Genomic DNA, 22,806 nt, shown 5'->3' on the forward strand with positions numbered 1-22,806 from the left:
GGCAAGCTAAATTAAATTTATTGTTCTTCTTTTGCATAGGTAGGGATGACTAGAGCTGCTTCCTATTCTTCTTCTCTCTCCTTTTGTTTGATTTGCACTAAACTTGGAACATAAGAGTTGGAGCACACAAATGGACCAAAAAAATAATGGGGAGTGTCAGTTCTTCCAAGATCCACTGTTTTAAAGAAGCCATTCTCTCCAATGATGTAAGCTGCGTTGTAATATTCCTCTCGGACTTGGTATTGGTAACACTGCCATTAGAAAAAAAAACAACCCGTTTCTTCTCTTCATCAATGAAGAAACTGCGAGCTTGAAAACGATGAGTACGGGGAATAGCTTCCAAATTAATTTTAAAGAAGTGCTCCATAACAGCTCATTGGGCTCAGCCTTAGTTGTAACCCAAATTCCCATCCCAGATATAGGACTGGGCAGCCGCGAGTTTCTCTTCTTGAAAACAAGAGATAGGAGTAACCCTAGAATTATAACTAGATCAAGGCAGAGGAAGCAGCTCTCCAAATCTCTCCATTGTAAAATCATAACAGACAAGGAAACCAGTGAACATCTCATCATGTCCATCGCGGTCCAAAAAGTAATTAAGTGTTTCCTTTCAGCGATGTGCTGACATGGAAGTACTCTTCGCCCCAGCCCCAGTGTAGCTTGACATCAAGAGTCCTCCATGAATCGGACTTAACATCGTAGATTTCAAATTCATCTTCCTTGGAACCATAACAATACCTCAAGATTTGGTGGTTACGTGATTACGGTTGGTGCTCTTGTCGTATCCAAGAGCATATACGTCTGATCTATCGTAAGCTCTTCTTATTGGTTGGATCCACCTTGTTTGTCCCAAGTACGGGTTCCAGAGCATGAGTCGTTGACTGTACTCGTCTCTTGTGACAGTGACGCATAACGACAAGCCGTCGCAGACAAAAACTTCGGATATCTAGACTTGATTAAATCAAGCATCTCCTTTACTGTGAATTCTTCATGCACATCGAATCTCAATGAACACATCTTAAAATATTTTATCATGAACCCTAAAAACTGCTCTTTTGCTTCTGCAGTTCTGCTTTACATAAAATCTGAGATAAAATGTTCCATCTTTGCAAGTTGATCTCACTGCTCCTAGACAAGTTATCGGAACCCTTCGGAGTATTTCTTCTACCAGATGACACGAAAGATCAGAGATCGTCGCCATTGTTTCAACAAGAAATTAGGGTTTTACGTTCAAAAAATTGAAACATATTATTAACAAATATATTTAAACATTTACTTGGGCCCAGCACAATATATAAGGCCCATATTTTGTTTTGTTTTATATATATTTATTTTGACAATAAGATAAAATTGGAGAACTTAAATTAAATAGAGCGAACATTACGAGCTTCTGATATTTATATGTAGAACGAAGCCTTTTAATCATAAACATTATTCAACTTTCTTTCTTTCTTGTGGTATGTAATGTGCTATAAACACTTTGAAAGAGTTGAGCTTGGCTGGAGCTTCAATTTTTTTCTCTATTTTGGTTGGAAATAACTGGTTAAGTTGTTGTATTAATTAGCATCGAAGTTTGGTTTTTGTTGCGTTCGTCTAGTTTTAAGCAGTGATTGGGTGTTTCTTAATTTTATGTTCAAAGTGTTGGTATGTATTTAGTTTTATATTTCTTTATAGTTGGTTTAGAAAAACTATCTAATCTGAAGAGCATATTTGTAATCTTTTTGTCGATTGCCATCTTTGTTCAGAAAATAAAATAACAAATTCATTAGATAAAACAGAAAAAACATTTCATAAAGATATGTTTTTCTTTGGTTGTTCTACTCTAATCTTATTTTTCAAACCATCTTATCTATTAAAATAGAAGACATGTATAATAGATAAGATTAAAAATAAGATATGATTTTTATTTTTCATTTTTAAAATGATAACTGAATATATTAATGTACAATAATATTTTAAAACTAATTTATAATAATATTTCAAAATTAATTTCGAAATTAGTGAAAATATTTAAATATTTTTTTTTGAAAATGAAGATCTTGTGAAAATCTTATAAAACAGATTTATTAGAATTTTTTTAATAAATATATTTATATTTAAAACGAAAAAATATCAAAAGATATTATGATTGAAGTAGTTCAAAGATTAGAATCTAATCTATTAATTTAGGGATTGGTTTTTATCTACTACTTGAAATTGTCATTTAGATTTTGGGCTCTTTCATAATTGTTACTAGAATATATCACTTCTCCTATAAAATGCAACCTATCAACTTAAATTAAACCAAATCTTTACCAACCTAGAAAGATTGAACTTAACCAATAACATAATTAAAATATTTTTGGTTATCTCTTAATATAATTAGATCATAAAAAACTGAACCACTCTTAAATCAACGAGTTCCAAATCATTCCAAACATAAGAGAAAAAATGTTCGACTCATTTATAATGTCTCTTCAATACAAAGACCGTGTATGCTTATGTTCATATAACTTTACCTTCATATATTTACTTTTCACCTGCATCATATCACAGTATGTAAAGGTGATATATAAATGTGGATTATCATCTAGATACGAAGATATATTTGATTTGATCAAATCATAATTTATATGAACCCATATTTATATTTTTAAATTAACTTTGATCAAATCTACTATAAGAACGTGGATCATCATATCATTATTTAATTCATAATAATATTAGATTTGATCAAATCTACTATAACTATCTTGAATACAAAATTTATCAAAAAACTCAAACAAATATATATATATATATATAGTACACAAAAATATATAATATTATATGCACATATTATATATAACATATATTAAAATTAAAATTTGACAAATCAATCTCCGCCCTTTAGGGCGGGTCAGAATCTAGTAATTTATTAAGCCTAATAATATATAGAATCTTTGAACTACTTCAATCATAATATCTTTTGATATCATTTCATATTAAATATAAATATATTTATTATAAAATTCTAATAAATCTATTTTATAAGATTTTTACAAGATCTTCTTTTCCAAAAAAAAATATTTACATATTTTCACTAATTTCGAAATTAGGTTTGAAATATTATTATAAATTAGTTTTGAAATATTATTGTACATTAATATATTCAGTTATCATTTTTAAAATAAAAAAATCATATCTTATTTTTATATGTTGCATAATCATAATCAATCATATTAAAAGACAATTATTATATTGAGATAAATATAATAAAAGTGTATTAAATTTATATATTTTACTTTCATAAGCATAAATATTTATGTTCAAAAATAAAAATATATTACGTTGGTAAGACGGGTTAACATTAGCTAACTATATAATAGATGTATAAAAATTAAAATGTATTTCATTAAAGCTAATAATATAAAAACATTGTATCTACTTTAATCATGATATTTTTTCATTTTAAATATAAATCTATATTTATATATATTATATTTAAAATTCTAATTAATATGTTTAAAAATATTTTAACAATATCCTAATTTTCAAAATGTTTATGTAAATATTCTCACTAATTTTGTAATTAGCAATGAACTATTATTATGCACTAATATATACTAAGTTTTCGTTTATAAAATGAAAAATTAAAATTCTATCCTAATTTAGTTACTTTATAATCATAATCATCAAGTTAAAATACAATTATTATGACAGCATAAACCAGTCATTTTTTTGACAGCATAAACCAGTCAATTATTTTAGGAAAATAATTATTCACTTTTTGACGCCATATATTAAATTTTTATTTTGAATAAAATTAGTTTCTTGATTAAACTATAACCAAATTAAATGGATCACACTATTTATTTTTATATTGAACAACAAATAATAATAAAATATGTAGACCATGCTGTCGATTTTTCTTTCTTTTTTTTTTTGGTAAAAAAACTTTTTCTGTTCTGTCTGTTTAATCTTTTTTTCATGAGGTCAATTTCATCAACAGAAAATCATATAGTTAGTGGATTAAATAACAGAATAACATGGCTATATTGATTTCTCGGAGCAACCCCCTAGGTTCCTTCACTACACTTTTCATTTTGGTTACTCACCTATTTAGCCCATAAAGATATATCAATGCCTAATGACCATCACCGAAAGGAGGTTTCAGCTAATATGTATTCTTAATTATAGATTTGGTTAGATATACCAAAAGTACATGCATAAACATATTATCTGAGAGTTAGATTTGAATTTTCAGTTTTTATTCATATTTCTGTCAACCTTAACCTATCTCTCTATATGTTCTCCGGAATACGTTCAAAATCTTGGTATGGAGAAAAATATGTATAAACTAAAGCAGGTCAAATGCTTGTCCAATATCTTATCATTTTTCATCCCAAAGATTCAAATATGAAGAAGTAAACATGCTGAAAAAGAAAGAAAGAAGAAGTAAACATTTGACACAGCTATACGTTATGACTTTCTAATAAAAAGAAATAAGATATTAATTTATAGTCAACATAGAATTGTTGATTTAAAATAATAATATTCGTAAGATATAATTTAACTAGTATATTTTATAACCACAGTCTCTTGTCACATAAAATATTTTGAAGTTCTTTGACAAAGACTCGTACACGCGGTTTAACCGTACGAACGCATACACACACACACAGACACACACACACACGCTTTCACCTTCTTCTTTTTGTTGTGTTTAGAGGTTTATTGTAATAAAAAAGATTTGGTACAAAAGAATTGGTAAAAGATAAGGGAGCATATTTGTAACCGAATCAGAAAAAAAAAGACAAATTCCGTAGATAGCACAAGAAAATGATGACAAAAATAGAATATAATAAGGTCTTTTTTTTCTTTTTGACATCAATAAGGTCTTTTTTATATATAGTTTTTATTGTTGTGTTTAAAGATTTATTGTAATAACTAAAAGAAGATCATACTTTACGGAGGCCTTTAGAGGTTTTTCTTATTAAAGAAAGTTTTTAATTTACGATTTAGGATTGCCAAAGTAAATATTGAGTCTGGTATAGTTCGATGAATTGGATTTGCTTAAAACTATCTACAATATGGCTTGGTTGTTTGTTTACGAACGTCTATGGATTTTTGTAAATGATGTATTTAAGTTACTAGTTTAATTTGCTCTGGCGCAAGAAATTTTATTTTTAATAACTAAACAATTAAAATGTATTTATAAACAGATTATCTTTTATATTATCTTGTAGATTTTTGTATATGTGATTTTGTTTCATGATTATATGGATATGGTAGGAAATTAGATCATTTAATACAATCCTCATGTTGAAATAACGTTTTGTGTTTTTATTTAATTTTTAAATGTAACTTAGTACTATTTAATATGTATTACTACAAATTATTAAATATTCAAAATTTAATTTTATTATCTGTGAAATATTTATATGTTTTCAAATTATATCATTTAATACTATATTATTAAGAACAAATTTTGTTTTATATATTTGATATTTAATTTTTAGATTTAGTTATTAATAAAAAAAATTAAAAAAAATTGTGGTATTTGGTTTGAGCGGGACTATGTTATTATATATAGTGTTTATACGATTATACGATTATAGGATTTAGGATACCATTATACGATTTAGGATACCATTATCTATTCTATAATAACATACTCTAATTATTCTGTGCATGTATTTAATTTTTCAAAAAAATAGATATAAAAAGATATGATTGTTAAGATGCTCATATCATAATCACCAATTAAAATAAAAAAATCGATATAAAATGATATGATTGTTAAGATGCTCATATCATAATCACCAATTAAAAAAGTATTTAATAAAAGTAAAAAAAGAGAGTATAATTTGGTTTGATAGAGTAGATTTCAAAAGTATATTTGGTTTAATTAGAGTATGTTTATTAAGAGTATATTGATATTGGTTAGATTTCTATGATAGTGATCAGTGAAATTTATTTAGTTGTATCGTTATAACCTTGTTATAGTTTAAAAAGGAGTCGATAAAAAAATTATATTTTAAAAGAATAGAATTATGTTTATTAAAAGTATATTGATATTGGTTAGATTTGTATGATAATGATTAAAAGGAATATTTATTTAGTTGGATCGTTATAATCCTTTTTATAGTCTAGAAAGGAGTAGATAGAAAAAAAAACTCTATTTAATAGAGCAGATGCTCGAAGTAGAAAACAAATAACGTAACAATAAGGGATAAATTATTAGAAAAAGATTTGTAAATGGCAGATATTTGTGTATTTTCTCTTCTCTGTAATATGCATTCTGTCGAAATAGTAATATATACAGCCATAAAACACTAACACAGAATCTTTATTATACATATTTTTCATAATTTATCTATATTATTAAAACTAAAGTATATTTGAAATGTTTAGAAACATAGATAATAGTAGTATTAACGAGTATAATACTGTTTGAAAATATGGATATCAGTAAAAAAAAGAAATATAATGTCTTTTTAATAATTTCACTTATAAAACTAATCTTATTTTCAACAGACTTATTATATCGATTTTTTATTTTCTTATTTTCATTCATCTTAACTACTTTATTAATTATATTACTTCAACAATACATCACATCATTAATTATATTAACATAATAACAATATTGCAGATTTTTATTTATTAGTTAATCAACATTAACTTTGTACCAATTACAAAATCAAAATGTAAAATAATCGTGTTTTGCATATGGTTAAAAATTCAGTTTAGTCTATTTTACTATTTTTTATCTTAATTTAAATCGGTAAAAATTTATGTAGTCAAACACATAATTCATAGACGTAGTTTATGTGAAAAATAATAACTTAAATCAAAATAATAAAAATGTATTACATATATTGTCACTTAATTTTTCAGACGATATAAATATTTTACAAAATAAAGAAACATTTTTTATTTCACTTAATTTAGCCAAACACATAAAAATAGTATTTTTAATTTGTTTATAGAATCAGTTAGACATGGACACTCGGATACCCATTCAGGTATGATTTGTTTTTCTTTTGGTATAAGATGTTTTTGAATTTGATATTATGTCCCACTTGAATATTATAAATTTATGTGTGAGTTTCGAGTCGGGTACTCTCAGGTTTAGATGGTTATGTTCTAATAATGTATATGAACTTAAAAATATCAAAATAACCATGTATCTGAAACGAGTTCGAAATATTTTGTACCCAAAATAATTATATTACACGATTCAATCTGAATCTTTTGAATACAGTTAATTATATGGCAACATATCTAAATATATAATAATAATAATAATCATAAAAAATAAATATTAATTTATAAAAATAAAATAACTAATATTTGTGCGGACCAAATTCTAGTTATGTTTTAATATTTAGTTTTGGATTCGTAGCATATTCCGATTTTGGCCAGTCAGCCACAACAATTGACGATGCACTTTTTGGTCGAGGAGGTTTTGAAGATTTACTTGCAAGAATTCTCTACAAAAATACATAGAACTACTTTGTGTTTACCAAACATAGGTCTGCGACACATAATCGGAACCGAAAATGCGAACCTGATCCAAAGTGGACCAGTTCGGTTTCGGTCATTGACTATTTATCTGATTGGTATTAATGTTGATTGTCCACGAATATCGGTTTAGTTTATGTTTTTACTTGAAACCGATCGGGAATTCGTGTTAGCTCCCGTGTTTACTCCAGCTAAGAACACATATCCTACTCCAATAGTGATATACAAATCATTTCATGATTTTTAATAGGATGAATACCTGAAGTCCTATCTGGAACCAACCTGAATACCCGAAGTCCCAGCCTTAACCAAACATATGTGTTGCAAGAGAGGTTACTAGATTCAAAACACCGTTTCACTCAAAAGTATAACAGAGTGAAACCTTCTTGTTAACAACTTTATGTCATTTTAAGTGGATTTTTACTAAAGTAACATTTCAATAAAAATTGACATATACAACATTGGACTAACACAATTTTTAATACATTTAAATCAGCATTGAGAACATGAAATATACCTATTATAAGATAGGATACACTTAAAATAAACAGTTTCTTATTGATATATAAAGAGGAAAATAAATTTACTTAGAAACTTTGAATTAGTCAAAAATCCAATCACATGCATTGCCTCTGTGGCTCTATATATTGCCTTTGAGAACACATTAGTTACTCATCACTTCAAACATATAGCAGAAGAAATTTGTCCACCAAAAATGTCTATCTTTCTTTGCTTCCTCTTACTCTTCCCTCTCTCTTTAATTTTTATAAAAAAGCTTTCATCGTCCAAAGGGAAGCGGCCTCCAGGACCTATGGGTCTTCCAATCATCGGAAACTTGCACCAACTTGGAAGATTTCTTCACAAATCTCTTCACAAAATCTCCCATGAATATGGACCAGTTATGTCTCTCCGGTTTGGGGTAGTCCCTGTGGTCGTTGTTTCCTCCAAAGAAGGAGCTGAGGAAGTGCTCAAGACTCATGATCTCGAGACTTGTAGCCGACCTAAAACAGTAGGCACCGGGTTGTTTACTTACAACTTTAAAGACATTGGTTTCGCTCCTTTTGGTGAGACATGGAGAGAGATGAGGAAAATCGCGGTGCTAGAGCTTTTTAGCCAGAAGAAACTCAAGTCATTCAGATATATTAGAGAGGAAGAGAGTGAAGTGTTGGTCAAGAAAGTATCAAAAGCTGTTGATGAGACACAAAACTCATCATCGGTTAACTTGAGGAAAGTAATATTCTCCTTCACGGCCAGCATCATTTGTAGACTCGCTTTTGGTCAGAATTTCCACGAGTGTGAGTTCGTGGATATGGAGAGAGTGGAAGAGCTGGTGCTTGAGTCAGAGACTAGCCTCGGATCCTTGGCTTTCGCGGACTTCTTCCCTGCGGGATGGGTCATAGACCGGATCTCTGGCCAGCATTCGAAGGTGAAGAAAGCCTTTGCAAAACTCACCAACTTCTTTCAGTATGTGATCGATGATCACTTGAAGAATGGGCAGCCCCAAGATCACTCGGACATCATCAGTGTCATGTTGGATATGATCAGTAAACCCAGTAAAGGCGATTCTTTCAAAGTCACTGATGACCATCTCAAAGGAGTCATGTCGGTGAGTACTAATAATTTTTAAGCATGAAAGTTTTATTTTGAGGTTAGAGTTCTCATACTTCAGTTTCGATGGTTGACCATTCGGACACACATATATATGAACAGCTACTTAGAAAAATCTTTAAAATTCTATATTTAAAAATATTTTATAGCTTGGGAGGCAAGTAACTTAATGTATGGACAATTACCTCGTTTTCACAATATGTCAATGGACGGATCTGGACACAATCTATTGAAATATTAATCTCTATCTCTTTTTTTTTTTGAAAATTGTATAAATAGACTCCTAAATTATGGATTTTAACTAAAACTTTTAGTAAATGTTTATCGTCTCAAATTTTAGATTCGGTTCTGCATAAGTAGTTTTTTTAATTCTGACTTGGTTCAAAAATTATGCTTCTTAATTAAATTTTGATATCCTCTTAGAAATACAAAACCATGAAATGATTTTTATATCATTGGATTAGGATGTGTTTTTGGCTGGAGTGAACGCTGGGGCCATCACGATGATATGGGCGATGACAGAACTAAGCAGACATCCGAGAGTGATGAAGAAACTACAAGAAGACATTAGAACAACACTCGGACCCAACAAAGAGAAAATCACAGAAGAAGACCTAGAAAAAGTTGAGTACCTGAAGCTAGTGATCGAGGAAACATTCAGATTACACCCACCTGCTCCTCTCTTGCTGCCAAGACTAACGATATCCGACGTCAAGATTCAAGGCTACAACATCCCAAAGAACACTATGATCCAAATCAACACTTACGCGATAGGACGTGATCCCAAATACTGGACCAAACCCGACGAGTTCATCCCCGAGAGGTTTGTTGATAACCCTATCGAATATAAAGGTAAGCACTTTGAGTTATTGCCGTTTGGAGCCGGTCGTAGGATATGCCCTGGGATGGGCACAGGGACCACCATCGTTGAGCTTGGCCTTCTTAACCTTCTTTACTTCTTTGACTGGAGTTTGCCCGAGGGAATGACCATTAAAGATATTGATATGGAAGAAGATGGAGCTTTCGTCATCGCCAAGAAAGTTCCTTTAGAGCTCGTTCCAACTCGTCATCGCTGGTGAAGAGAACGTTATCATTTTAATAAGATCCATATTTTTACATATTTGTCTAAATACTATTGGTGTGGCTTTGTTTTATCTAAAATTGTTTTAAGCTTATCATGTCTTGTGATCGGTACTTTACCAATAATGTTTTAATAATGTCTACAATTAATACCTATGTTAATCTAAAGTTTTATCCTTCATTTTCTGTTATTGAGATGGTCCTTTGAATGTGTTATTCTGACATACGCATCGTTGACAAACAAAAAAGAAGTTGACACGACATTAAAGTAATTGCTTCTGCAAGATTTAAGAAGAAAAAGGCTTACTAAAGTATAACTTAGTCACACAACTCACAACTCAGAGTTTATAAAAAATGGTTTTCAAAAGTATGAAGTCTTCTTTTAGTTACTTGTAAGATACACTACCAAATACCAAAATTGTGGAGTCAAAACTTCTATAATGTTCTTATTGAACCGAAGTATTAATTATAGTACTTGGTAGGGGTGGGTGTTCGGACACCCATTCGGATTCGGTTCAGATCTATTCGAATTTGGATTTTCGGGTCAAAGATTTTAGCCCCATTCGGATATTTTTAAATTTCGGGGTTCGATTCGAGTTCGTATAAACCATTTAAATTATTTTTAAAACGTTAAAATTTGTTTTATGCTTTAAATTTCTCAAAATCTACAAACAAAATAATATATTATATATAAATTTGAATAACATATGTAACTAAATTGGTTTGGTTTGAATACTTGGATAGAGAATCAATAGATATTTCAAGTATTTTTGGTCTTTTGAGTATATTTTCTGTTTTAGACATTTAATTTCACTATTTATATATATATTTTTAAATATTTTGGACAACTTAGATATATATTATATATTTTGGATGTTTTCAATATACATTAGATCTAAAAATAATTAATATATTTAGGTATATAATTCTATTTCGGATATATTCGAATACTTGAAATACTTCAGTTCGGGAGGATTTGGTTTCGGTTCTTTAGATACCAAAATTTCGAACCCATTCAAATGTTTAATTTATTTCGGTTCGGATTCACTACTACTTTTTGGATCCGCTTCGGTTCTTCGGGTTCAGATTTTTTGCCCAGTCCTAGTACTTGGACCCAAAATGTTTTTTTAATACATATATACTCACTCCATTTCAATCAGATATAGTTTGAGTTTTTCCACACAAATTAAAATAATAAAATATTCAATTATTTCTTATTTAATTCTATATTATTTATTATTTTATAAAATTTAATCATAGATAAAAAATAAATTAAATACAAAACTGCATTAAAATCATAAAACAATACTTATTTTGTAACAAAAAAATTATTTTACAATAATACCTAATTTAAAATGGAGGGAATAATTTTTTAAAATTATATCTGTTTTTGTTAATTTACAGAAGACAGAAGAATTTAAAGAATACTGTTTTACACACAATTAAATCATTAAAATGGGAAATAGTTATTTATATTCTGCTATTTTAAGAACTTGGAGATATACTTTTTTTTTCTTAAACTGAAATTTCGTTAATAATATTTTAAAAGGCTTTACGTGATTTGGTAGAAGAACAAAATAAAACTAGTAAGAATATGGATAAAGCTAATAAGTTTGAAAGGGTTTTCTAGTGGTTTCAATTATACTTTAGAAACTTTAGTTGCACCAAAAAAAAAATTAGAAATTTGATGATCCACAACATGTCTTTTGGTGGCTACACATATCGATCAGTTCCGACTTGATCCGCAATAATGTTTTCTTTTTCTATCGCAACGTTATGTTGTTTGTTTGGTCATAGAGAGGTCTTTATAACTAAATTGTGTTTATGGACTTATACTTCTCCATCCATACATCAACAAGATAAGCCTCCAGAGAGTTGTTTAAATCAAAAGTTTCTAACATAATTGAAAAAAACTTTGGTTTTGTGGAAAAACCTAACCACATGTATTGGTTTAATTAGTTGCCTATTTGAGAACAAGTTGCTCTTCACTCCAAAAACAGAGAACAAGAGAGATAAAAACACAAACAAGAAAATGAGTTTCTTATTACTAAGTTTCCTCTTCCTTCTCTCTTTATTCTTCTTTCAAAAGTTTTCACCTTCAAAAAGGAATCTTCCTCCGGGACCTATAGGTCTTCCCATCGTAGGAAACTTGCACCAGCTTGGAAAATTGCTTTATAAATCTCTTCACAATCTCTCCTTAAAACATGGACCCGTGATGCTTCTCCGTTTCGGTGTCGTCCCTGTGGTCGTGTTATCCTCCAAGGAAGCAGCTAAAGAAGTCCTCAAGACGCATGATCTAGAGACTTGTACCCGACCTAAGTTGGCCGGTTTGAAGTTGTTTAGTTACAACTTCAAAGACATTGGGTTCACTCAGTATGGTGAGGAATGGCGAGAGATTAAAAAGCTTGTTGGACTCGAGCTATTTAGTCCCAAAAGTCAAAAGGTTTTGAAGTATCTCAAAGTGGAAGAGAGTGACTTGCTGGTCAAGAAATTATCAAACTCTGCTCAAACAGAAACCCTAGTTGATTTGAAGAAAGCCCTATTCTCCTTCACCGCCGGGATCATATTTAGACTCGCCTTTGGACATAACTTCCATGAGTGCGAGTTCATAGATATGGAGGAAGTAGAAGAGATGGTGACAGAACTAGAGACCAACGCAGGCGCTTTGGTATTCACTGACTTCTTACCCACGGGTCTTGGATGGCTTATAGACCAGCTTTCCGGTCAGCATTCAAGGATGAACAAAGGCTTTTCCAAACTTACAAGTCTCTTCCAACATGTGATCGATGATCATTTAAAGGTTTCACAACCTGAGGAAGACTCAGACCTCGTCAGTGCCATGTTGAATATGGTTAATAAACCCACCAAAACTGGTTCTTTGAAGATCACTATCGATCATCTCAGAGGAGTCATGTCAGTGAGTGTGCACAAACTTCTTACTACCAAACTTTATTGTTCTAATTAAGAAGATAACCTAAAGAACGATATAATAACTTGAATCGCAAGATACACATCTTATTTTCAATTTAATTTTATTTTTTAATAATCTAGATTTCTGTCTCCGTTTTAAATTCGCATAATTATTTTGATTATATATAATTATATATATTTATTATATTTTTTAATTTTAAATTTCTTACTAGATTAATTTCATTTTTAATTAAGATATAAAATCTAATTAAGTTATAATTATATTCTGACATTGTTTACAAATTTATTTAATTATTATTAAATACATAAATAAAAGTAATTATAAAATTTTGTTACAGTTAATATATATAAAAAATCTAAGAATTTCAATAGAAAAAATCATAAATAACATAACTGAAAGTTAGTTTCAAACAATATTTTATTTTAATAAAATAGAAATGTAAATTATTAGGTTTGTAATTTATTCAGGATGTATTTTTGGCGGGAGTGAACGCGGGAGTAATCACTATGATATGGACAATGACAGAGCTAATCAGACATCCGAGAGTTATGAAGAAACTCCAAGAAGAGATACGAACAACACTCGGATCCAACAAAGAGAGAATCACAGAAGAAGACCTAGAGAAAGTTGAGTACATGAAGCTAGTGATCAAAGAATCATTCAGATTACATCCACCTGCTCCTCTCTTGCTCCCAAGACAAACAATGTCGGACATCAAAATCCAAGGCTACAACATTCCTAAGAACACCATGATCCAAGTCAGCACTTACGCGATAGGACGTGATCCACAATGTTGGAAGAGCCCTGAAGAGTTCATTCCCGAGAGGTTTTTAAATACATCTATCAACTACAAAGGTCAGCATTTTGAGTTCTTGCCCTTTGGAGCTGGTCGTAGGAGCTGTCCCGGGATGGCCTTGGGAACCACCATTGTCGAGCTTGGCCTTCTTAACCTTCTTTACTTCTTTGATTGGAGTTTGCCCGATGGAATGAAAATTGTAGACATTGACATGGACGAAGTCGGATCTTTAAACATCGCCAAGAAAGTGCCTCTTGAGCTCGTACCAACTCTTTATCGTTTCTAAACAATAATATATATACAAGACCTGATTTGTATATTTTATATTTTATTTCGTTTTTGTTCTACGTTTATTCTAGATGGCTTGTATTTAAAGAAAGTATATATTCATGTTCATAATGCTTATATCTTCACTGAAACTTGTACTATTCTAAATTTGAAAATTTCTCCCCTTCCCCCTCCCACATTGAATGATTGAAGTGGTCTTTAAATTTCATGTTGCCATAATATCAGAAGTAAATGGTTAAGTAACATACGATCAATTTATTACGAGACACTGATTTCCTCAAAAAGCTCTTGAAATAATTTAAAATTATTCTACGTCATTAGAAGTATGGGTCGTAATAAAGTGATGGGTCGTAATAAAGTGATCGTATGTTAACAACTTTTACTTCTGATATGTCAACATGAAACATGGTTTTGTTTAAAGACATAACTTGAATGTTATATTATATGTTTCTTATAAATGGAAGATCATAATGTGATCCAAACTCTATGTAGTCAGAGTTTTGAATCACATATATATATGTGATTATTCATTTATAAGCCCCCACACTAGATACTTACCATAAGAGCTATTCAGCTTGATTCTTAGCTAAATATCAACAGCAGTCCATGGGAAAATCATATTTATATATTATATTAAAAAAACCAAGCCTGGTTTGAGGTTAAATTTTTTTGGAATAGTTCATATTTCCCATGGAATATTTCATTTTTATATAATTATCAAACCTAATTACTTTCTGGTTACAAACTTACAAGAATCAGATCCATAAGAAAATGATAGATTTGTTTATTGTCACGTATTGTATGTTGTCGGTTTGGTTAGAGAGAGAGCTCTATATCTAACCTGTGTTTTTGAGATAGCACTTTCTCCAGCCACATACCCAAGAACATGATATGTCTCGGGACGGTTGCCTTAATTGATTCAGTTCATCTGGTATAATAAATAAAACATTCATTTAAGTACAAAAGCCTAACCACATGCATGCATCGCCTATATGGATCCTCTCTGATAACAAAATGCTCAATCCCACATAATTAGTACTAGTAAGAATAATAATGTCTATCTACCTTTATTTCCTCTTCATCTCCCTTCTCGTTCTGATCATTTTTAAAAAGCTTTTACCCTCGAAAAGGAAGCTTCCCCCAGGACCTACAGGTCTTCCCATCATTGGAAACTTGCACCAGCTTGGAGGACTGCTTCACAGCACTCTTCACAAGCTATCTTTAGAACATGGACCAGTGATGCTTCTTCGCTTTGGGGTCGTCCCTATGGTCGTGTTCTCTTCAAAGGAAGCAGCTAAAGAAGCTCTCAAGACTCATGACCTAGAGACATGCAACCGACCTAAGTTGGTGGGCAACGGATTGTTTACTCACAACTTCAAAGACATTGGGTTCACTCAGTATGGTGAGGAATGGAGAGAGATGAAAAAACTCGTGGGACTCGAGCTCTTTAGTCCGCAAAAGCAAAAGTCTTTCAGGTATATCAGAGAGGAAGAAGGTGACTTGCTAGTCAAGGAAATATCAAAATCTGCCCAAACACAAACCCTAGTGGATTTGAGAAAAGCCTTGTACTCTTTCGCCGCCGGTGTCATACTTAGACTCGCCTTCGGACAGAACTTCCATGAGTGTGATTTCATCGATATGGACAGAGTTGAAGTGCTGGTGCAAGAGGCAGAAACCAGTGTATGCGCATTGGCATTCACTGACTTCTTCCCCACGGGTCTCGGCTGGCTTGTTGACCGTATCTCGGGTCAGCATTCAAGGATGAACAAAGCCTTTTCCAGGCTCACCAGTTTCTTTCAACATGTGATAGATGAGCATAAGAAAGCTGGACAAACCCAAGATCGTTCAGACTTAGTTAGTGCTATGTTGGATATGATCAATAGACCCACTAAATCAGGTTCTTTCAAGGTCACCTCTCATCATCTCAAAGCAATGATGACAGTGAGTTTCTCTTAATTATACTTTCTCCTTTGCAAAATAGATTTTGTTTAAAGTATCTTCACATAAATTAAGAAAACGATTAAGTATTCGGTTTCCCCCTTATTTGACTATTAAAATTATATAACATTATTTTTTTTTAATTTAATTTGGGATAAAAGATATTAAATTAGTGAAAAAACTATATTAAAATCATAGAACAACAATTATTTTGTAACAAAAGTTGTACTATACAACAACACTTAATATGACCCATTTATACATCTAGTTCATTTTGTTGCTTCGTCTTAAGTTATACGTATGTCATGTTATCAGGATGTGGTTTTGGCTGGGATAAACGCAGGAGTAACAACAATGATATGGACCATGACAGAGCTAACCAGACATCCAAGAATAATGAACAAACTCCAAGAAGAGATTAGAACAAAACTCGGATCCAACAAAGAGAGAATCACAGAAGAAGACCTAGAGAAAGTTGAGTACATGAAGCTAGTGATCAAAGAATCATTCAGATTACACCCACCTGCTCCTCTCTTGCTCCCAAGACAAACAATGTCCGAGATAGAGGTTCATGGCTACACCATTCCCAAGAACAGCATGATCAAGATCAACACTTACGCCATAGGACGTGATCCAAAATGCTGGACTAAAGCTGAAGAATTTATTCCTGAGAGGTTTTCAGATACAAGTATCAACTTCAAAGGTCAGCATTTCGAGCTCTTGCCGTTTGGAGCTGGACGTAGGAGCTGTCCTGGTATGGCCTTGGGAATGGCTAATCTTGAGCTTGGCCTTCTTAACCTTCTTTACTTCTTTGATTGGAGTTTGCCCAATGGGATGGCTATTGAAGACATTGACATGGACGAAGCTGGAGATTTAAACATCGCCAAGAAAGTCCCTCTTGAGCTCGTACCAACTCTTCATCACTGGTGAACAAATGCAATGCTACTATATACAATATAAGATCAATATTTGTGTTTGAATGTTTTATATATAATAAAGGTTTTTAGTATTCAGTTTTTCATCTGTCTTTAGTTTTACTGGCTGGTTTGAATTGTGAATCAAAATATATATATTTATGCTTATAATGTTTGTATCTTCAGTCAGTCTTATGTTAATCAAGTACTCCTCAGCTTGCGACATCGGAATGTTGTAGAAATTATGTAGTGATATTGTATTGCATCCAACATTGGAATGTTCTAGCGTAACTAATGATGTTTTTAAGTCTCCAATGAACATAATTAACTACACACAGGAAGTGAGTTACATGTTTAGTGTGTCAGAGATGTAAACTACATTTTTTGCTTCACTGTCTCAGTGTTATATCAAGCTTTGTTGGGTTTTTTCACCTCCGGAAAAATATCTAAAAATCCATAAATGCATTACATACTAAGCATTCAAAATACTATATGGAACATACTTTAAAATCCACAGATGCATTACATAATAAGCATTCAAAATACTATAAAAAACATACTTAAAAATTCACAGATGCATTACATAATAAGCATGCAAGATACAACAGGAAACATAGTTAAAAGAAAGCCACAGAGGCACTACATAATAAGCATTCAAAATACAACAGAAACATCAATAAGTTCATAACAGTCATGTTTGTTTGTTTCAGGACTGTTATGAACTTATTGATGTTTTTGTTGTATTTTGAATGCTTACTATGGAATGCCTCTGTGGCTTTTTTTTTTAAGCATGTCTCCCGTTGTATCTTGATAATGATGGTGATGAGCTGATGATAAGAGACTCAACCACATGTGACTGTGATTTTGACTGAGTGAACTTTCTTCCTGATATGAAGCATCTCGCAGTTGACTGTATCTCGCTCTTTAAGCCTGTTCCTCCTACAGATACTGTCCCATCCTTTGAAGCAAACCCTATCCTCAGCCCACTTCCCTCTTACCCCTTTCATGACCCCTTCTGCATCAATGTACTTGATGTTGTCTCCAAACGTAAGCGCATGTTCTCTAACCACATTTGCCGGAATCAACTGCACAGAACAAGACCAACAGAACATGAGTAAGCCATAAAGTTAAGACAGTAACCGAATATAAACTCATTTCTCTACCAGCTCATATGTCCTCTGCTTGAGGTTGGTGGTAAAGCATGGATTTCCAGTGACCTCCATACTCGAAAGCCATGCAACAACTGAGTCAAAGACGTGCTTTAGCATTGGTTTGTGTGTTGATTAGTAATTATTAAGAATTAACATTCTCACCTGCATCATCTGATACTGTCTGGTTGCTGTCAACAGGATAGATACTCTGGCTCACTTTTTCAACTTCACCATCATCTTCCACTGAAGAATCTTCTTCTTCTTCTTCTTCACCAGAATCAGAAAGGTCCACTGTCTCCACCACAGCTCTTGTCTCTTTACAACGACCATGACCGAAGACACTCACTTCAAAGGTGTGGTGACCGTCATAGACAAAGGTCAAGAACTCACCGTCCTTGAGTTCATGGTCCTCTGCAAATTTGGACCATCCAGATGTGAAATAAGCACAGTCACGTATTGTGGTGAAGGTCACAGTCCAAACTCCACCTCCAGTGCCTTGGAGCTTAGCTTTCTGTGGAAGTGGATCTTCAAGATGCTCATTAAAGGACATTGGGATGGCCTGATAAATCAAAGTATGAACATCAGAAACTTGTTTGGTAACTAAAAATCAAGATTTGAACAAAGGAACAAATCAAGAATCTTTCTATCACTTTCACTTGTTCCTTATCTTACTGCTTGATGCAAGAAACATGATGAAGACAAAACCCACTAAAGAGTCTTTCCCTTAAGCCATAACTATCTAGTTAATACTAGAAGAAGATGTGTACCATTGATTCAGAGGCTGTTTCTGAGAGGAAAACCTTGAAGAAACGAGGAAGGACAACATCATCTTCATTTTCAGCCATGGAGGACGTTGGAAGAGAGAGAGAGAGAGAGAGAGAGCTAGAGTATGGAAGGTGAGTGTAGTACTTGGAGAGAGAGAGAGAGATGTGAGAGACTATGAAGGAGAGAACTTATTATAAACCAAATGAGTCAAAAGCTTTGAAAACAAAAAACAGAGTTGTATATGCTTCTGTGTAAGAACATACTGTAAGTTCATTAATTTACTTTTGCTTCTGTGTAAGAACATACTGTAAGTAATCTATTTTGAGACTGGTGCAATGCTACTTTCCTTTTGAACTGTACTAATACATGATGAATATTATCAAGTCTCGTCTGATAACTCTGTGCACCAATACACGTTATCACATTGACACGGACATCTATATGCCTGAGGATGAGTTTATTCGGAGAGTTCAACTTTTAATTCATCTGTCCTTTAGCAAAAAGAAACCAAGATTTTCTGATTTTCTCTTCTTGATTAAATATGAGATACTGAGTTAAGACCAGGTACTGTGTAATATTGTAGTAACAACTAACAATATCTTATAAACTAGTTTGATTTAAGTTTCTCTTGCGCACAATTGATAACATTACTGTTTTCTTTTACTTAAGGGATGGGTTACATTACATAAGAATCTAACATTCAGGGGGGTAAGTTCTATTAAAAGAAAAGAAGAGAACACAACTCCATTATATAAAAGAACTATTGATTAAGGCATCATCATCTTGATTCCATCACCCCTCAAGCTGATCCTCTGCATTGATTTTGGAATACAATTTGTTCTGCAGTTTTGGAGACGAGGCAGAGACAACATGCCTTGAACCTGCTGCCTTAGTTTTTGAATTTGAAGACTCTTGTACCGGTGACTTTCCAACCTTCTTACCAGCAGATGAAGATGATCCCTGTCTTCCCTGTTTACCAAGGAGAGATAGAGAGAGACATCAACTACATACTCAGATTCCAGATAGAAATAGATCAGACAATACTTAAAGAGCTGGTACCAATCACTAGGAGCAACAAAAGTTGCAAATTTGGTTTTGGGAACTTACTCCATCAAAGAAACCGATTTTTGGTGTTGGCACACGGAGACCTGACTGTTTCATGGAACCTGGAGGGACCAAACCACCATTGATAGCTGAAACTCGTTTCGTGCCTTCCTTAGCACCAGCTTGAACAACAGATGCATCCTTAGAGTTCTTGAGAGACCTCACAGTATCATTTGCACCAGAGACAGTTTTCTGGATATTTTTAGCCGTTTGGCTAGTTGCAGAAGCTCGTGATGACTCTGATGAACAGTCACTGATAGAACCAGCAGACGAAAGGTTGGACTTGGTCGTCTTCTTGGTTGGCTGCGGTGGGATTCTTGGCTGGCCCATAATACCTCTAGATGTAGATCTATTTGCTATTCTGGAACTTGAATCATTCTTCTTCTTTATCGGATTTAGAGCAGATTTGTGAGAAGTGCTGGATGAAGCAGCACTGGCACAGCTCTCTAGCGAAGAGCAGGAAGATGTCAGTTCATTCTTTGAGGCAGCTGAAGCACGCAAAGTTGACTTAACCACAGCAGGTTTTGGGAATGTGGGTCTTCGTGAAATGGGTATTCTAGGAACCGAAGGCTCTTTACCTGCATATACTTCAAAGTCATCAAATATGGTCGAAACAGACACAAGTAATACAACATTTAAGATAACAAGAGTTCTGAGACTAACCCGCAGGTAATTTGGAATCTTTTTCGAGTTTAGTTTTGTTAACATCTAGGGATGCCCTGCTCGTTGATGTAGTTGACAAGAGCCTGGCTTTGCCGAGTCTGTTAGGTGTAGGCTTGGCAACGGATGTACTGAGACCTCTTGTCGCAGAAACAGGCTGTATAATTGTACAACAGGACAAGTTATGGACAAGCTCCTAACTGATAAATCTAACAGAGACAGTTGTCACAGTTCGAGTTCATTAACCAACAGAAGGAACCATTATTATAAATCCTGTAGACTGTAGTTAATATGCAACTGAGGAAGTGAATGAAGATGATATACCTGTTTTGTTGCCTTCCCTGATCCGTTTGCTCTAATACTCAGCTTTTTAGGACTGGCTTTTGGTTTCATCTAAGAAGTAAATAAATCAAAGAAAGGCTTAGGAGAGGAGGAAGGTCAAGAAAAGTTAGTAGGCGCAGTTGTTAGCAGATTTACCTTCTCCTGAGAGGCAAGGACCTCCACTGTACTTGAAGCTGGAATTTCAAACATGGTATGCAAAAGATGGTTAACTTGGACACAAAACTTAACATAAATGTATACACCTTGAAACAGTAACTTCCAATGACACAAACTAGAACACAGTATCTATAAACTCTTCACAAAGTAGATAGGAAACGTAGCTCTCCAAGAAGCCATAAAGAGAAAGACGTAGAGAACTGTTTCATAGTTGTAAAGGCTCTAATGGTGGAGAACCACAAACTAAAAGGTAGACCTAGTGCTATGTAGAAAGCCACTAAAAAAAAATAAAGCTCGAGCTAAACCATAGAAACTGATTATACTCAAAGATGCAAGCTAATGTTTGGTAAAGGCGTATATCCCCTTAAACAGGCAATGCTAGTTCCTTTAACACTAAAAAAAGACTTACTTGGGCTGGTTGCTACTTCTATTGCTACCAGTTCATTATCTATTCCAGGTGTAGGAGCATCAGAAGCTTTAGCAGACCTTTGAATAGACGCTCTGACATCTTCAAACAAAACAAACTCCTGACTGTTTTCCACAGTGCAGTCGCTTTGAAAAGTAGAAATGGATTCCGTAGATCTGTTAACATCCTCCTGAATAGTCGGCAAACCCTTCCTCTCACTCTTATGATTGCTTTCCATCATACTGGATATTTCTTCAGGTTCCAAAACACCTGATTTCGACAATACACCAATTAGCAAATTTCACTTAAAAGTGTAAACAAAAAAGGTAGCTGCTTCGAAACTCAATAAACCTTCGCTAGTGAAGAAGGCATTGTCCCAGGCAAGACTTTTGCGCAAGTTATACTTCCCACTCTTGGTGACCTTCTGAGGCTCAGGCGACTCACGAGGTTGAAGCACGTCTTCCTTCTCTTCTACTGAAGATACCAGTATCTCTTCATTACAATGATCTGTCTCCCTCAAGAAAGTTTGATCCTTTTCATTGTTCAAACACTTTTCATCCTCATCTGCCTCTGAATGTTAGCATTAAATAAGAGGGTTAACCACACTGTAAGCAAAAGACTAAAACTTTACCAAACCACAATCAAGCGAAAAGATTAACTAAACCCAGAACCCATCTAAAACCCAAAATCAATCGCTAATTTACCGGAAAACTCGTAGCTGGTGGGGTTGGGAAAGGAGGAGAAGAGGAGGCTATCGTCCTCAGCAGCGACATCAATCAGACCAAGGCCCTCGACCTCCCCCTCGCTTTTCTTGTTCTCGTTGTCTTCCATGAGCAGAGAGAGAGTTAAAGAAGACAAATCGAAATGCACCAGATCCCCAGTGATTTGAGAGAGAAGAGGAAGAAGAAGAGATTTGAATGAATGTTAGATTCCTTTTCTTCCCACCTATCCAGAGATCGAGGGTTTTTGAGTTAGTGAGCGCGGTTGGTACTTGGTTGGTTCCCTAATCCTTATGGTTTAGAATTCTATTTGGTTCGGTTTGATCCGGTTTAGGTACTTTAATCAATACGACTTCTCGGTTCGCTCTAATTCTTGAACCAGATTTATAAACCTCAACCAATTCCAGCTAAACCGTATCAGTACTATCCTTCATTACTGAAGTCAAGCAAGTGTAGAACAAA

The 22,806-nt window shown here is 33.1% G+C and overlaps 5 protein-coding genes across 5 annotated transcripts; 3 read left to right on the forward strand and 2 right to left on the reverse strand.

The window, feature by feature from the left end:
* Positions 1-3,881: 3,881 nt before the first annotated feature.
* Positions 3,882-10,805, forward strand: LOC106380038 (cytochrome P450 71B5). The gene is made up of 2 exons (XM_013819864.2): positions 3,882-9,091; positions 9,558-10,805. The coding sequence occupies exons 1-2, from the start codon at positions 8,201-8,203 to the stop codon at positions 10,170-10,172; spliced, it is 1,506 nt and encodes a 501-aa protein (XP_013675318.1). The 5' UTR covers positions 3,882-8,200; the 3' UTR covers positions 10,173-10,805.
* A 1,294-nt stretch (positions 10,806-12,099) lies between these two features.
* On the forward strand, positions 12,100-14,384 carry LOC106380037 (cytochrome P450 71B8). The gene is made up of 2 exons (XM_013819863.3): positions 12,100-13,090; positions 13,573-14,384. The coding sequence occupies exons 1-2, from the start codon at positions 12,206-12,208 to the stop codon at positions 14,185-14,187; spliced, it is 1,500 nt and encodes a 499-aa protein (XP_013675317.1). The 5' UTR covers positions 12,100-12,205; the 3' UTR covers positions 14,188-14,384.
* An 818-nt stretch (positions 14,385-15,202) lies between these two features.
* LOC106380036 (cytochrome P450 71B8) lies at positions 15,203-17,073 on the forward strand. Its single transcript, XM_013819862.3, has 2 exons — positions 15,203-16,130; positions 16,443-17,073. Exons 1-2 carry the CDS (start codon positions 15,243-15,245, stop codon positions 17,055-17,057), a joined length of 1,503 nt encoding a protein of 500 aa, XP_013675316.1. The 5' UTR covers positions 15,203-15,242; the 3' UTR covers positions 17,058-17,073.
* A 435-nt stretch (positions 17,074-17,508) lies between these two features.
* LOC106380034 (B3 domain-containing protein REM20) lies at positions 17,509-19,351 on the reverse strand. Its single transcript, XM_013819861.3, has 4 exons — positions 18,960-19,351; positions 18,355-18,751; positions 18,205-18,284; positions 17,509-18,126 (listed from the first exon to the last, which is right to left on the reverse strand). Exons 1-4 carry the CDS (start codon positions 19,035-19,037, stop codon positions 17,884-17,886), a joined length of 798 nt encoding a protein of 265 aa, XP_013675315.1. The 5' UTR covers positions 19,038-19,351; the 3' UTR covers positions 17,509-17,883.
* A 202-nt stretch (positions 19,352-19,553) lies between these two features.
* BNAA09G33630D (nucleolar protein dao-5) lies at positions 19,554-22,612 on the reverse strand. The gene is made up of 8 exons (XM_013822614.3): positions 22,330-22,612; positions 21,977-22,195; positions 21,629-21,895; positions 21,199-21,236; positions 21,046-21,114; positions 20,725-20,878; positions 20,065-20,639; positions 19,554-19,926 (listed from the first exon to the last, which is right to left on the reverse strand). Exons 1-8 carry the CDS (start codon positions 22,454-22,456, stop codon positions 19,750-19,752), a joined length of 1,626 nt encoding a protein of 541 aa, XP_013678068.1. The 5' UTR covers positions 22,457-22,612; the 3' UTR covers positions 19,554-19,749.
* Between the last annotated feature and the right edge of the window lie 194 nt (positions 22,613-22,806).

The sequence above is a fragment of the Brassica napus genome, chromosome A9 (assembly GCF_020379485.1).
Source record: "Brassica napus cultivar Da-Ae chromosome A9, Da-Ae, whole genome shotgun sequence".
Classification (NCBI taxonomy): Eukaryota; Viridiplantae; Streptophyta; class Magnoliopsida; order Brassicales; family Brassicaceae; genus Brassica; species Brassica napus.